General features: G+C 43.8%; 1 protein-coding gene across 1 annotated transcript; it reads right to left on the reverse strand.

Moving 5' to 3' along the window:
- Positions 1-664: 664 nt before the first annotated feature.
- crispld2 (cysteine-rich secretory protein LCCL domain containing 2) lies at positions 665-14,226 on the reverse strand. Its single transcript, XM_070970442.1, has 14 exons — positions 13,862-14,226; positions 12,615-12,733; positions 10,989-11,121; positions 9,441-9,556; positions 8,891-8,991; positions 8,612-8,806; positions 8,468-8,528; positions 8,307-8,373; positions 8,082-8,212; positions 7,895-7,938; positions 7,732-7,804; positions 7,187-7,262; positions 6,083-6,213; positions 665-2,427 (listed from the first exon to the last, which is right to left on the reverse strand). Exons 1-14 carry the CDS (start codon positions 14,129-14,131, stop codon positions 2,376-2,378), a joined length of 1,569 nt encoding a protein of 522 aa, XP_070826543.1. The 5' UTR covers positions 14,132-14,226; the 3' UTR covers positions 665-2,375.
- Between the last annotated feature and the right edge of the window lie 939 nt (positions 14,227-15,165).

Raw genomic sequence — 15,165 nt, forward strand, 5'->3', positions numbered from 1 at the left:
ATATATGCCATATGTACAGTGATCTTATCATCTCAAAACAGCTGTTAAGTGACAAATGAGAACTTCAGCCAAGAGTGTGAAATGGGATATTGCAAGGGTCGTGAAATTTAAGCTCAGTCCATGGAGTTTCTCTCTTTCTTCTGAAATCGTTCCACCCTAAGCTAAAGCCCTATTGGCAGATTATGGATGCGGTCTTTGAGTAAAAGCGATTTCTTCAATTTATTGTTCCACTTCACTCGTCATTGTGTGTGTCCGTGAGAAGCAGAGCCAGGTTGTGAACATGGTCAGCGATATTCTTCCAAAGATAATGGACAAATCCTGGGTGGCCTGGGTCTAAATTTCATCCATAATGCATGACATACACATTTCAGCCTGGTGCTCTGGTCAGAGAAGTTTTAATAAAGTTGTGAGATCATGTTACTAACAGTTACATAGTTTTTCCCATATTCTACAACCAGGACTCTGAGGATACAATAATCCACATATTGGGAGCCGTTTCACTGGAAAAGAGCAAGACACTGGATATCCTGATTAGCTGACTTGTCGTGTTAGGCTGCGCTCAACAAGGCAGGGCAGATCCCAGGGCAGCACGAGCAAAATGCACACGCTGGACACATCAGCGCTATACTCACTGGACACATCTCTTACAGAAACAGAAACTGTTGCAATTGTAAGTCATACTTTATTTTCAAATTGTGCAAAAAATATAGAACCCATCCTAAACCTGTATAAAAACAAGACAAACAAAACAAATTCACACATTTGAATCATATCTTACTGCATAAAGGATAATTCAAAAACAAACAAAAAAATCATTTAATATTTACATTTCCCTTAACTTTACAAAACCTTTAGCATTCCCCATACAAATTTGCATATAGAAAAGACATAAATGCCTGGCGTAGCGATAGGACTGAGGTAGAATAAGGAGATAAAGTTGAAATATGCTTGAAGGAAGAAATTTTACTGAGTGACATTTCTTGGCATTTTTACAGTCTTGTCTTTTATGCTAAATTTTAGATTTGTTCATTTGTATCCATGAGTGATGCTAACTATGCTAAAATGTCTTTATTCGGTGCATTTAAGTGACGATTTCGAGACCTAAATCAAGACAGGTGTAAAGAGATCTGAATAATAAACTAAAATTCAATCAAATGAGGCACTGCTAATGCAAATCAGGGCGGTACCAATGGCAACAGTGCTTCAATCCAGTATAGTGACAGACATTAAGGTGTCTGCATCCTGCATGCACTGCATGGTATAAATTGTTCCAAACTGCATAAACTGCAGAACGATGATAAGAATCATCAAAACACATTCACACACCTCAAAATATGGTCTAGTCTCTTTACATAAAACTCTCTCTTTACCTGAAGCATGTGACACATTCATCTGTCAGGTGGGGAGGGGACAAATTTAGCATTTTCATTACGTTACAGAAACAGGAGAAATCAGGAAATGAGGAAAGCATGAAGCAATAATAAATATAAAATAACAAATGACTGCTTGTTATTTTAAACATATCTGTCTGTGTTAATATTCTGAGGACCCATCTGCACCAGCTATCATATACCACACAGTGAATGTAGCAATGTAACACCTCCACTAAATCACCTCCACACATCTGAAGTGACACCAGCCTTCTTAAGGGAAATGTCATCAATCTACAGCAGTGCCTGCTGCCTGTATGCACTCCCATTTACCACCCTGTTTCCTCTCCTTTTGTGTCTGCCGAACATATTCCACATCTAACATCTTAAACTTAACTTATAAGTACAATTTAGACCTAGATGACCTTGCTCTTTGAGAACAAAAAGCACAGATTATCCAGGTGAGCAGAAAACGGCAATAAATCAGAATAAACATAAAAATGTTAATATATGCAACTCCATTTTTAAAACAAACAAAATGTCATATATTCTGTACACAATGATTAAATACAGTGTGATCAGTATACATTCCTGTGTATGAAACCCAATTTAAATTTGTAATAAGAACATCAATGTAAACAAAATACTTCCTGTAAAACATGACTAACTCAAAACGTCCAGCACCAGCTGTTCAATGCATCGTAATATATAAAAACATTCCATATTCACAGATTAAGTAAATATGTTTAAAAAATATCCATATCTGAAGTTAAAAGCTGAGAAAAAATAAAGGTCCATCAATGTAAGGGACAATAACTTTTACTGGGTGGCTACGGTTTATGAACTAAGAGGGAAGCGTCTGTCAATCGATCTGCTGGGACGTTCTGTTTCCACTGAAGGCACAGAGACAGATGAACAGCCATGGTATCCAACCTGTGGGCACTTCCTGCTCTTCAAGAGCAGCTGAGGTGACTCTGTTGGTCTTTGGACTTCTGGACCCAGGTCTCACTCCCTCACGGCGAAGACTCGGAAGGAGCCTCCCTCTGCGTTGCTCTTGCTGCAAACAGATAATACAGAAAACACGTTACACCTGGTCACCGCTGCCACAGACACAGCTGTACAGCACATGTGTTAAAGGGGAACTCCAGACTTTTAGTGTGATACCTCCATGAAGTTAGGTTAACAGCGAGTAATAGATTAGAGAAGAATGGCCATGATTGACTCAGCAGAGGCCAAGTTATCTTGAATTTTAATGCCCAGTATGGTTTAAGCTCTGAAAAATCTGCATCTGTAATGCAACCAATAACATCTTTCATCATCTCTGTGCCTCCTAAGCTTTCTGTAAAAGAAAATAAAAATGTGAAGCACCAGATGAGTAAACCTAAGTTTCAGACTTTATAAAGGTCCCCGTGGACCCACAGGAGAGAACAACTGTGTTCACATGTGAAATACCGCTTTGAGTCAGCTTGTTGCTCAATGGCTGTTGACCATAACACTTGGAAGTCTACTTTTTAGTATTGCCCAAGCCTTCCCAGCAGCTAAATCCATTAAAAAGTGCACAATCATGTTCACAGTTCATCTTTGGAAAAAACATCCACCAAATGTCCCGTTGGCAGTCTGACTCAGTGTTTCAGAGTCTGACCTTTTCCTGCTACCGCAAGTGTTAAACTTGATGACTTTGTAATTACAGTGGCTCATTAGCGGAGAGACCTTGAAGCTCTTCCACGATCAATAATCATGATAGGCCTGTGTGATTGGTATCAGATCGCAGATAATTGTCCGTATAGGAGAACACTGACCAAGTGGCTGACAGCATTTCCATCCTCGAGTAATCAGATACGCTGTGATTACTTCCCCAGCAACAGAGTCCAGTCCAACCTGCCCACACTGCCATGATGTTGGCACATGGCACCAACTCCCTCTCAGCCGTTTATTGACCTCCTATCCCAATGCCCTGAGTGGGGCCTTGGCAGTTCGGCATTAGATTTCATAGTTGTCAGACTTGGATTATTTTGACCACTCAGCACTTTGCACACTCAATTGAAATGCTTGGGTAAAGTAAGCAAAGATCCCATGTGTGGCCCATCCACACACCAAACCACACCATTACTCTTACAACCCCACATGCCAGCTGAAGTGGCCACAAGGGCTTCCTTGCCTGAGCTTAGTCCACTGGAGCCGGCCACAGACATGAGAGTGACGTGAGAAACACGGCGTGCATGCAGGGAACCCACTACATGCAGCATCACGGGAGACATAAATCAAGGTAGGGGCCAGTGAATAAACGCACCTTTCTCAGCCATATGCGAGATTCTCTTGTCAAATTTACTTGTCGAATTTTACTACAAGCGTCGTGTTTTCATTTGTATCTCAAGGTTTTCGTTACCACACTCCCACTGGTCAAACATTAAAGCCTGAGCTGAGCAGATTACTGAAGATAAATATTATTCTGTATAACTTCCAACATAAAATTCAGTTAAATTAACTTTAATTATATTTTTTTCTTCTGTTCATGATTAGTGTGAGTTAAACCAAGAGGGTTTTGTTTTTCAGGTGTTTATCTTTGAGTTTAAAATATACTGCAAAGGAGACGTCTCTTACTTGTTTCCAGACCCCTTAAATAGGTTTGGTTTTGTGTCCACTGAAGGCTGCTTACCCAGTTAGAGAAACAATTGACCAATCAGAGCTTCAGAATGGGACTGTCATCTTCCTACATGCCCAGTTACCATAGATATACTGTATGCACATAGACATACGCACACGCACATAGACTGCGGCTGTTCACTGCAGCGATGACTCAAGGCGGCCATATTGGTCCGAGGAGTCCGTGCAGATCGAGGCAAATCGAGGCAGCTCACTGATATATTATTGTAATAAAACTGTTCATCTTTTTGTTCTTCACCTGATGTAAGAAATCTTAATTTAGTATCAGGCCAGTCACTTTATGTTATCTTATTGTGATATATCAAATTAAAAATAATAATATACATTTTGTTTGGCATTGCTTTCACTAGAACATCCAAGAGTAGCACAAAAGTCTGGTGCTTTCTACTATTTCAACAGGTCAGAACCACAGAGAAAGATTGCAGCAAGACACATCTCACAAGTCTAAATGCAGCAGCTACTTTATGTATCTACCCAAGTGACCTTCATTAGAAATAGTGATAAATTTGAGAAGGAGCAGGGCTGAGATTGACGCAGCTATACAATTGGCTGTAAACTGACATACAGAACACCAACTCTGATCAGTGGGAAAAACGCTAACTGCTCCTACTCACTGCTACTAATCCACGCATGACTTTTCTGAGGCAGATCTCCCATTAACTACAACTGGTTAGGCCAAAACAAAACAAATCAGCAAACAGGAACGTCAGGCTGAACGTACCCAATGAAACAAAACAGCAGTCTCTCTTTAAAGCCTCTGCACACCGACTGCCCACTCACACAGGTGTTCCCACTCTTGCCTAATTAGCCCTCTTCCCTTGACTGTATGGTTGTGAGCAGACTGAGGCTACGTTTACACGTGGCAGGGTACTTTGGAAAATGGATACTTTGGCCCCTCCGTTTTCCAAAATAACATCGTGCACACAACACCATTTTCAAAAATGTTGGTGTTTACATGAACCCGGATAAATCCGCCGTCGAGCGCCATCATAACTATGCCAAACCTATGGGCGCGACTGTAAACACACGTCGCTCACATGACCTTAAGTATTTTCAGTCGCATGTTGTGACATTTCGGAACCTAAAACGCCGTTCAACCCTGTTTACACGCCAGCACATAACTGCCATTTTCAGAAATCTCCACTTTGGCAAGGTTTTTAAAAATCATTGTTTTCCGTGAAAAAAACTCAGTGTACGTGTAAACGAGAGGCCAAACCGCATTAAAACATATGCGTTTTCCCTAAGTGTAAACGTAGCCTTAACTGACTTTTAGCTTTGTTGCACCTGTTGCACCCTCTGCCTTTATCATGCTTGATACTGCAGTCGGTTTGCTGACCTTTGTGTAACTTCCAGCATACCTCTAACCTACCAGAATACATAGAAACACCTGAGGACATGCAGGGCCTTTAAACCCCCTCTGGTTGAGAGACCTTACTCCATTTATTGTAAACAGCATGTGGCGAGTGGTTAGGGAAAACATTACCACATTATTCAGGACTCTTACTGACCAAACCATACATAGTACCCAACTCCTCTGAGACGTGAGCAGATTACATGTTGCACTACTCAACACGCAGCAAGTGCTTTCAGAGCTGTGATGTTTTCACACAGGGTGTGTGAGTTGTCCCCCAGTGGCAGATTTTTAAAGTGCTTATACTTGTGTGACTAGCAAAAACAAATTCCCTTATTTCCTCAGGCTTTAATACTTAACTGATAGCTTTCATTACAGCTAAGGAGGCTTTGCGGTTTCACGGCTGCCACATGGTTTCTTGTTGATGGAAGCTGTCACACACCATGTCCAAACATGAATGCTTGTTCTCATTTTTAGACAAAGCTTCTCTTAAATACTCTACAGCTAGACTGCTCGGAGCCAGATCTAAAAATATAGATTTCTGGAATTCACACTATCTCTAATGACACTGTGATAACCTACAACTATTTGACATGGTGCCTGATTCATCTATCCTAATGGCTTTTCTTATTGTGCAACAGTCTTCATCTGGGAAAGATAACAACAGTAAAAAGAAGTTGATCGCATTGAGCAGTACCTCTCAGACTGGATGCCATTTTTCAGGACTCCGACATAGTTCTTTCTCTTGTCCAGTGGCAGAACGTCCACCAAACCGCCATCTGCACTGATAACCCCTGCATGGATGGCTGCTTTACAAATACTGGAGCTCTGCGAAGAGAAAGTGAGGCAAACAGGAGAAATACTTTTACTTTATTATCAATTACAAAATCTATTGCAGTAATTCACAGAAACACATGTTAGCACACACACACACTGACACACACACATGAAGGTACTTGTTTCACAATCTGAGCCAACACAACAGACCATAAACTCTTATCAACAGTCTGGAGCAGAATCATTAATTTCTAGTCCAAACACGAATCACACTGTCCACACACCCGTCCAGCATTTCTAACCAGATGGCTTATGTCTCACATTTAACCAACATCCAGCCGCTGCACCACTAGAGAAGCATGTTTGGGTGTCTGAGATTACGAAACATTCTTGCGCACATTCGCTATGAGCTGCCTTATTCTTTGGCTGTTGTACGACATAAAAAGGTGAACGGACGTCATCAGAAGGCCGTTTCATCCCCAGTAAAAGCCCCATTAAACACCACGTCAGCCTCATGTGACTGTGCCAATTTCACTAACTCCAAAATGATCCAAAAGCGTGATGCAAATCAGATAAGTTTAGTCTGGAGGGTGCTTTACTCAGACCGTGAACTTGGAGTGATGATGTACATCGGTCTTCATGAGGCTCTTTGTTTCTGTGCCTCCTACCTATGAGCTACAGGCACTTAGTCTGAGATAATGCCTGAAAAAGCCTCTGAGCAGTCAGGCCACATGCAGGGTAATACATCCCTGGCAGTCTCTGGCTCACCTCACCATTACTCCCATTCTCCATGAGCCACATTCATAGTGTGATTCAATCACTTTCCATAGCTACCATCCACCACAAAGCCACTCTCACTTCACCATGCTGCAGATCCACATATCCAGTCCTTTCTGTCTGAATGAACAGATCATGAACAGATAAAAACCAAAGAGCACAGTAATGGACGACCTCTGGTGTGATTCATGATCAATCTGCAAAAGCTCATTCAGATCCCGCACATTTAAGACGTCGCGTTACTTACATCTGTGTAGACGCTGTTTCCAATCACAGGTGACCAATAAGAGGGCTGAGTCTTACAGTTGGTTGGGCAGAGGATTCTGAAAAACAAAATGGAAATTAGCAGTGACAGAGAAAGGTCACATTCATGGAAAAAAGGTTTTTTTTACACACTGTACCACCCCCCTTTAGCTTTTATCAGCGCTATATAAAAATGGTTTGGAACACATTATACTAGGGTTGTAAGAAGATATAAAGACGTTTTTAAGTGTTGATTAATGTACAGTAATTATAATGTCTCATATGAAAACTGTTTATATACCAGCCTCTAGCTCTGGGTGCCCACAGCATGAGTTATAGTTATTATCTGCTTATAACTACATCATAGTGTGTTGTAAACCAGCTACTAAATGTTTGTATACACGTATTAAATGGGGGGCTACATGTATAGCTGTATGTGCTCTTGTAAATAATCTTTATAACTGTACATCTTACATCTGATATGATAATACTATGATAAAACTATATCATGCTTCAGAGAATGAAAAGATGGCGGATGCGAGAAATCACCTGGGACAGTGTGAGTTGGGCTTTTTGAAAGGGCAGATTTCAGCAACTGTGGTGTAGCAGTCAGCCGTCACCTCTGTGGCAGAGAGAGAAGAGAAAAACGCTGAACATAGCTCACGTGTTAGCTAACTGAGCGAATCTACACGCAATCATGAGCTTCACTTACCTTCCACTCTGGCCACCACAAAGGCGTTGCCGGGTTTAAATTTACTGTAAAGGATGTAATAGTGTTTAGAAATCAGGACAGCAAATGGTTCGCAGAAAAAAAAGGGAAATGCCTTCTCACAAGTGTTGCATGAGCAAATGTGATTTCAACCTACTTCAAAAAAATTAGGCCGAGCACAAATATCTACCTGAGGGACTCGATGCCATTCTTTGCGGCTTTGACAAAGAATGGAAACTTGTCCGTCCTTGTGACGTCGACCAGGCCTCCGTTGTTGTCAATGACACCAAAATGGATAGCAGCTCGGCAAATACTTGATTGCTGAAACGCCAGAAAAGGAACACTTATAAATATGCATTTACACTATGAGTTAATGCATGAAGCAGGTTGTTTGTTTCATGTTGGACAAACTCACCACATCGTAGAAGAGAGTTCCCCAAACTTTCCCTTTCTTACTCAGACAGTTAGCAGGACAGTGAAACCTACAGAGAGTCAAATGAGACAAGAGCGAAATGATATTGGAGAGCAAGTTTATGGTAAATAAATGAGAAATAAACAGTCAGAAAATCACCTGACCTGTTGCAGGTTGCACCTCTACACTTGTCTCGCAGTCTAGTCTCACACTTGATGCTCTGAGCTGCAAGAACAAGTCAAAAAATCAGCAAAGAAATACACAAAAGATGAACATTTAAGGTTATTTTTGATCATGCCTGTGGCTACCGAGATAGGTGTTGCTGGGAGTCTTTGAAGATGGCGTCCTGGGTGTGGAGGGCTTTGGAGTGGATGGCTTGGATGCTGGTTTCTTGGGGGCAGACGGTTTAGGTTTGGGGGCAGGTTTAACGGTGGTACGAGGCGGCAGTGGAACCTGAGGCTTCTCCACCTCATTCATGTCCTCTGTCTCTGAGCGCTGAGAGTCTGCAGATGGACAAACAGACAGGGTTCAGGTGGGCAAGATGCTTAATGTTGACATCTCAATGAAAACCACGTGGGACTGCTCACCTTTGTAGCACAGATTGTTTCTACATCCTCCTCCGTAGCTGGGAGGGCACTGGGAACAAGGGCGGCCATGCTGGTATGGAGCCTCACCGATCCAGTTGCCCCTGCAGAAGTGAACAGTGGACAGCTTGACTAAGGTGGAAATAAATCATCAGTCAAGCGTCACTGGGCTCACAGCCTTGTAATTACTTCAGCGCTCTTTGTTCCTGGTCAACACTCCTAACAGTCATTAATCCCACGAACTAATAAAAACACTCCTCGTTGTCTCTCAGGTAATTACATCCTGTGGGCTGTCTGGAAAACAAGCGCCTGCTCAGCCCTTATTTTCCTTTCCCCGTGCTTCATTATTATTTTTCTATTCTGACTTCTGGAGGAATTTTAATGGCCCCAATATGTCACACAAACATCTCTGACAACTGCCGCTACAGTACAGCGATATTAGGAACACACACCGCAGCATTTGTCAGCACTGAGGAGGAGGAAGAATGCAAACAAGAGTCGAGAGAGCAGAGGTGTGGACGAACAGCGAAGCATGGGGGAATGTTGATCTTACTTTGGGGAATAGTTGCACACAAGGTAAACGGAGTTCTCCCATATTTCTCCCCACACGTTCATCCTCGGACACACGTGCACAGCACAGCCCACGCGGCTCGTGGTTGCCCAGACCAGCTGTAAAAAGGGAAGTAAAAGAGTTAGCACGAGCTGGATGTACGGACACATAGCAGAGTAAGCTAAAGAGCTTGTAGGTTAGATTTCCTGCCTCACTTTTCTCACTGCCCCGTGGTCCAGAGGAAGCAACTAGATTGGAGGTCACAGTTAATGGGGCCACTGGGACGTGTACCCCGGTCAGATGCGTGACATGTATGAACCCGATCTGCCCAGCTGTGACACAATCATGATCATTTTCATCATCCAGTTGGAAGTGGAAACAAATGGCAGTTTTTAATACCTTCACAAAAGTCAGTGAAGGACCAAAACTGTCCAAGGTCAAATAAAATGCCTCATTAAGCACAAAGCTGCTGCAGTGGTGTTACAGATGAATGATGTGCCATTTGACGGCAAATACAACACAGCATGTTCCACAACTCCTCCTCACTTTCCTCCCAAACTCAACATGTGCGCTGTCCCTCCTCAGGAATGTTCATCTTTTTTCCTGCTACGGTTAGAGGCTACTGGAAGCAGTGAGTCAGCACGCAGACCGATGAGTGCTGGTGGTTCAGCTCAGTGTACTCGCTAACTCCAGCGGGGCTAGCATTTCTCTTTGCAGCTTTGCAGCTGTGGAGTACGACTGACTGGACTGCAGCAAAACAAAGGCAGAAACAAGCTGATGATGCTCAGATTTGGCACCGTCTCCTCTCTGCAGCATCTTTAAAAGAATCCAGGTCAAGCAGTGAGGGGTGTCTGGTGCGTCTGGAAATGACTACCAGATGGCAGTGATCAGGTTTCAGGGTGAAAGCAGAGGGAGGAGTCCGGATGTTTCTCCAAACTCATCCCAGCAACTACAAAGTAAAGTCTAGGGGAAGACCAGGCCAGCTCACCCATTTCTGTTTCCTTTTGACTGATTTCTCCATTTTCCCATCCACTCCGCAGCTTCTTCGTGTCTCCACACTCTCCTCTGTTCCATTACTTGCAACTGATTTTCCGTCTAACATTCTTGTTTTCACTGTCTACAGGTTACTCTATCCATGCCTGTCATTTAACCCCTCAGTCCCTCCACAACTCTGTCCATAAATACTGTGAAATATCATACAGGCTGCGCACCACCTGCTGTATTCTAACACCACCCTGCAGCACCTGTCAAGTGACATATGCTCTGTATTACAGATAAAAGAAGGCACGACCTGACAGATTTTATCATAAATTTAACAGAAATAACAGAAGATGGTTCAAAAAGTTGAAAAATGCAATTCAACCTAATATATGACACTTGTGCCAAACTTTTCTGCTTCTTGCGGTAAGTGATGAGGTTAGCTTATAATTCACAGCCAAGTGCTTTGTTAAGGGAGCGCTCCATCGATTTAGCATTAAATTGTTGCATACATGATGTACATGTTTAGGACTACCCAAAACTCTGCCCCCTTTTTTTTTTTATTCATCTCACCTGGGTGTAATGGGTGCACATGGGCCCGGAGCAGCGTTCTGGACACCAGGGATTGCACTCATGGGGGTAGGGATAAGTGTAGTCTTTCACCTCGTCGTACCAGGCCTGGACATGGAAGGCAGGAGAGCGGTATCTATAGGGAATACACACATGCACACAGACACACAGACACACACACACACACACACACACACACACACACACACAGACAAACAATAGGCTCAGTCACTGGCCGTCCAGGTACCAGGGGCAAAAGGGAAATATCTGAGGGAGCTGCCAGGTGCTTTGGCCAGACTTGAGAAACACTGCATGAACCTCCCTGCTCCTGCTCCTCCCTTCAGGCCTCAAGTGATGAGTCTGAATTTGACCTGGCACACAGACCAGCAGTCTGTTCCCATCCATAACAGGGGAAATCAAATCAGGTTGAAAAGAAAGAGGAAAAAAAAAAAACAGAATCAAAGCAAACCTAAACATGGCTCCGCAGCCTAACAAATCAGGCCGAGCTCCTATTATAAACATCTCTTTTTACGGTATTGAAAAGTGCTGAGCTTATAAATGGAGAGTAGAGGGGGAGTGGAAAACATCAGGGTTTGCTGGCACAGGAAGAAAAGACGGGAACAGGGAGAGAGGAAAGGGCTGTGAGAATGAGAGCAGATTCCTGGAAGGGCACCTGCTGCGATAGCCACACACTGTCATACACAGAGGCCCACTGTGTGTGGTGTCTGCTCAGACACACATACACACTCATCCACACAAACATCAACCTTAATACGCGAGCACTGACTAGCTCTACCCTTGCTTCTGCTTCACACATAGCAAGTGACCAAGGTTTCTTTGAAAGGAGTAGATGAGGTCAAACTGATTTTGACTTGGAGTTGTTGCAATTCCTGCTGCAAGTGAACACTCAGTGACTGTTGGAAAATAGGGAGCGGCTTCCTTTTGCAACATAGACAGCTGACAAAATACTTACCATAATAAAAGAAGAAGTACATAAAAGGTTCAAAGTTTGGCTGAAAATGTGACAGAATAACTCTAAACTACTCTTGGTGCTGAACAAGCCTGTGCATCCAAGCTCAATCACCAAAATCTGTAGACCACATAGTACTGCAAGTTAGCATCCAATCACAGGTCATATCTGTAATCTTGTTCACTTACTTGGCTACCCTCTGTGCCTCAGAGTCCTTCAGCAGTTCTAAACGAGTAGAACCCACAGCTGAAGAGCACCAGAGGGACACCACTTTTCACACCTGAGCAGCACCATAATCACATTCTGCAAAAGGTCTGCAGGGGATCTGGACCAGAACCTATTCATTAACAACTTCTTAAGTATTAAGTCATGGATTTACAACATTTACTAATGCATTAATATCAAACAGAAAGGACAAACACCAGTCAAAGGGACTGCGCTCTTATAAATGTTGTGTGGCTGATCAATGTAGAATTATTAAATGGTTTATTAACCAATACTAAAGCTAACAGCTTTAATTTATAAACTCTTTCTTCATGGTTTCTAGAAAAAATGTTTATATTTCCTGAAAATCTAGCAAGAAAAATCAAGAGTTATTACAGATTTTTGAGCCTTATGTATAACATAGCTTATTGACTATGTGTGTTGTTGCATCTCACCTTCCCCAGTGAACAGCCAGGTTTTGTCCAATAGACATCAGCAGGTCCTCGGGTCCATGGTCCCACTGACACACCTCTGCCCACTGAGTGGCAGACCGCTCCAACTCATCATCCCAAACCTGCACACACAGAGTACATCAAGTTTCTCACAAGGAATTAACTTATTTTAGACACCAATGGGAAGACGTGACATCTTTCACCTGCTGCGTCTGCTGCAATATAAAGCACCACATCTTGTTCTGACTCAGTCGATACCCAACCTGTTCGAGGCCTCTGCTCCTGCACTTCCTTCCTTCCTTGTGAGCTGAAACTGAGCTGGATACAAGTACAACATTAACCTTAGACGGTGACATTTGAGTGGAGCAGCTGGCGCCTGGCCTCGGGCCACTACAAATCTCTAGCAATCACAGCTGAATTATCCACATTTCCTGAGTGGGTTTCTTTACAGCGGTAGAGAGGAGGGTGGAAAGCGGAGAAGACACCTGACCCTGCCGTGGAAGGGGCGCTGTGAAGGTGGAAGACTGCATACAGCATAGCCCCTCAAAGCACATCTTCTCAGTAAATTTCCAGCCTTTTGGTGGTCGCTAAAACATGCACACACAGACACCACTATAACCCCAAGCACCCGAACACTAACACAGACACACAAACTGCCTGTTCGCTAGAATTTGAGCGAGCACTGGGCAGAGTAAATCTTCAGACGCTTTCCTCCCCGGCCATAACCGCACTCCAGAGACACACAGGCCACCACGGCTTCTCTCAACTTTATGGACCTTGTGGTTTTCAATAACCTTCTTTGTGTCTCAATAATAATCCCTCTCCTACTTTACCCACTGATGCACCACGTGGTCCCAACATTTCCCCTCTTTCTAGCCTTCTTCTCTCTGTCCTCCTTTGACCCAGCCCTCCCTCGCTCGCCTGTCTTCTCCCGCACTGAGCTGTTTGCAGGTAGGACAGAGTCAGCATTATTATCCTCCTTGTAAAAGAGCAGCATAGCAGGCTGGCAAAAGCTTGCCATCATTACTGAATGTTTCCAGCAGAGAGAAAAGGCTGTTTTTATTGCAGCAACACTGCTTTTCTAGGCGGAATAAAACCCTAATCACCAGCCTTATTTCAGAGCTCAGTCTTGCTGACACATTCAGATGAAGTTATTTGTGAGGTAAAGCCAAAGAGAAAAGTTGATAATTATCTTTGTTGATTAAGAATAATAGTGAAACAGGTCCTTGGGGCAATGGGACATGTCTCACCATGTACTCCATGTTGGAGGCGGTGGGGTAGACGCCGCCCCTCAGCTTGTTGTGCAGCTGGAGGATCTCCTCACGGTCCGACCAGCGGATGGCTCGTCGGGTCCTATTGCCAGCGGTGTTGCTGGTGCTGTTGTGATCCGCTTCCTGCTCGTAGCGGCTCAGCAGCTGCCTGAGCTCCTTGGAGTCAGGCAGGAAGAGGGAAGCTGAGTCCCTGACGCACACCAGCAGGAGGGAGAGGACAGGGAGCCAGGTCATGGCAGCGCAGGTCATTCTGGCACTTCAGAAGTCTGGGTTGGACTCTTCGACGACTGCAGGCAGCAGATTGTGTGCGAGCGCTGCTCCTCAGAGTACCAGACACAACCTGCAGAGAGGAAATGTTTAATGAGTCTTTCCACACTGTGTGAGTCAACTCAGCAGAGTGCAGATTACAAAATACCGCTGTAGAGTTTTCTCAACTAACGAAGGAGTCGCTTTCTCTAATAAAGTTGTCAAATTATTACACAGACACACACACACATAGAAACAAGCAACGTATTGCAAGTCTGAAAAAGTACAAAGAATTGCCCCGCAACACTTCACAGCAGTATCTGTCACCTGCCTCAGTTGTTTTTCTGATTGGACTAAATACTGACAGAGAAATGCATCAGTCTTCATTCTATATTGTGACGCTGACGACCAAAAGACTGACTCCCTCAACTCTGGATTTTTCACCCTCAGCGGTTCTGCTTTCTGTCAGTTTGTGTTGTTGCATAAAACCTGTTGCTAGTTTATCGGGTACATTAATAGATGCGTGGGCGGCATGGTGCGCAGCAGGTAACGCGCGTGCCTCACAGCAAGAAGGTCGCTGGTTCAATCCCCAGGGCCTTTCTGTGTGAAGTCTTCCCGTGCATGCGTGGGTTCTCTCCGGGCATTCGTTCCTCCCACAGACCAAAAACATGCTCGTTAGGTTAATTGGTGACTCTAAATTGTCCTTTGAATGGTTGTCTGTCTCTATATCTTGCCCTGCAATCGGCTGGCGACCGGTTGAGGGTGTTCCCTGCCTCTCGCCCATTGACAGCTGCCCATTGACAGCTGGGAAAAGGGATAGTCGGGTATAGACGATGGATGGATGGATTAATAGACGCTTTGGATGTTTGGTTACTGTTTATGCTGAGGGGCTCACTATTCATGTGTTTGGTCATTTTTGAGGCTGCATGGGTGGTGTTGAAAGATGAAAGGTGTAAATGGGGTGGACAAAACATTCAACAGAACACCTCTCACCGTAATGCAATCCAATACAAGACGTCCTACAGCCTCACTAACAA

The sequence above is a fragment of the Chaetodon trifascialis genome, chromosome 1, assembly GCF_039877785.1.
Source record: "Chaetodon trifascialis isolate fChaTrf1 chromosome 1, fChaTrf1.hap1, whole genome shotgun sequence".
Taxonomy (NCBI): Eukaryota; Metazoa; Chordata; class Actinopteri; order Chaetodontiformes; family Chaetodontidae; genus Chaetodon; species Chaetodon trifascialis.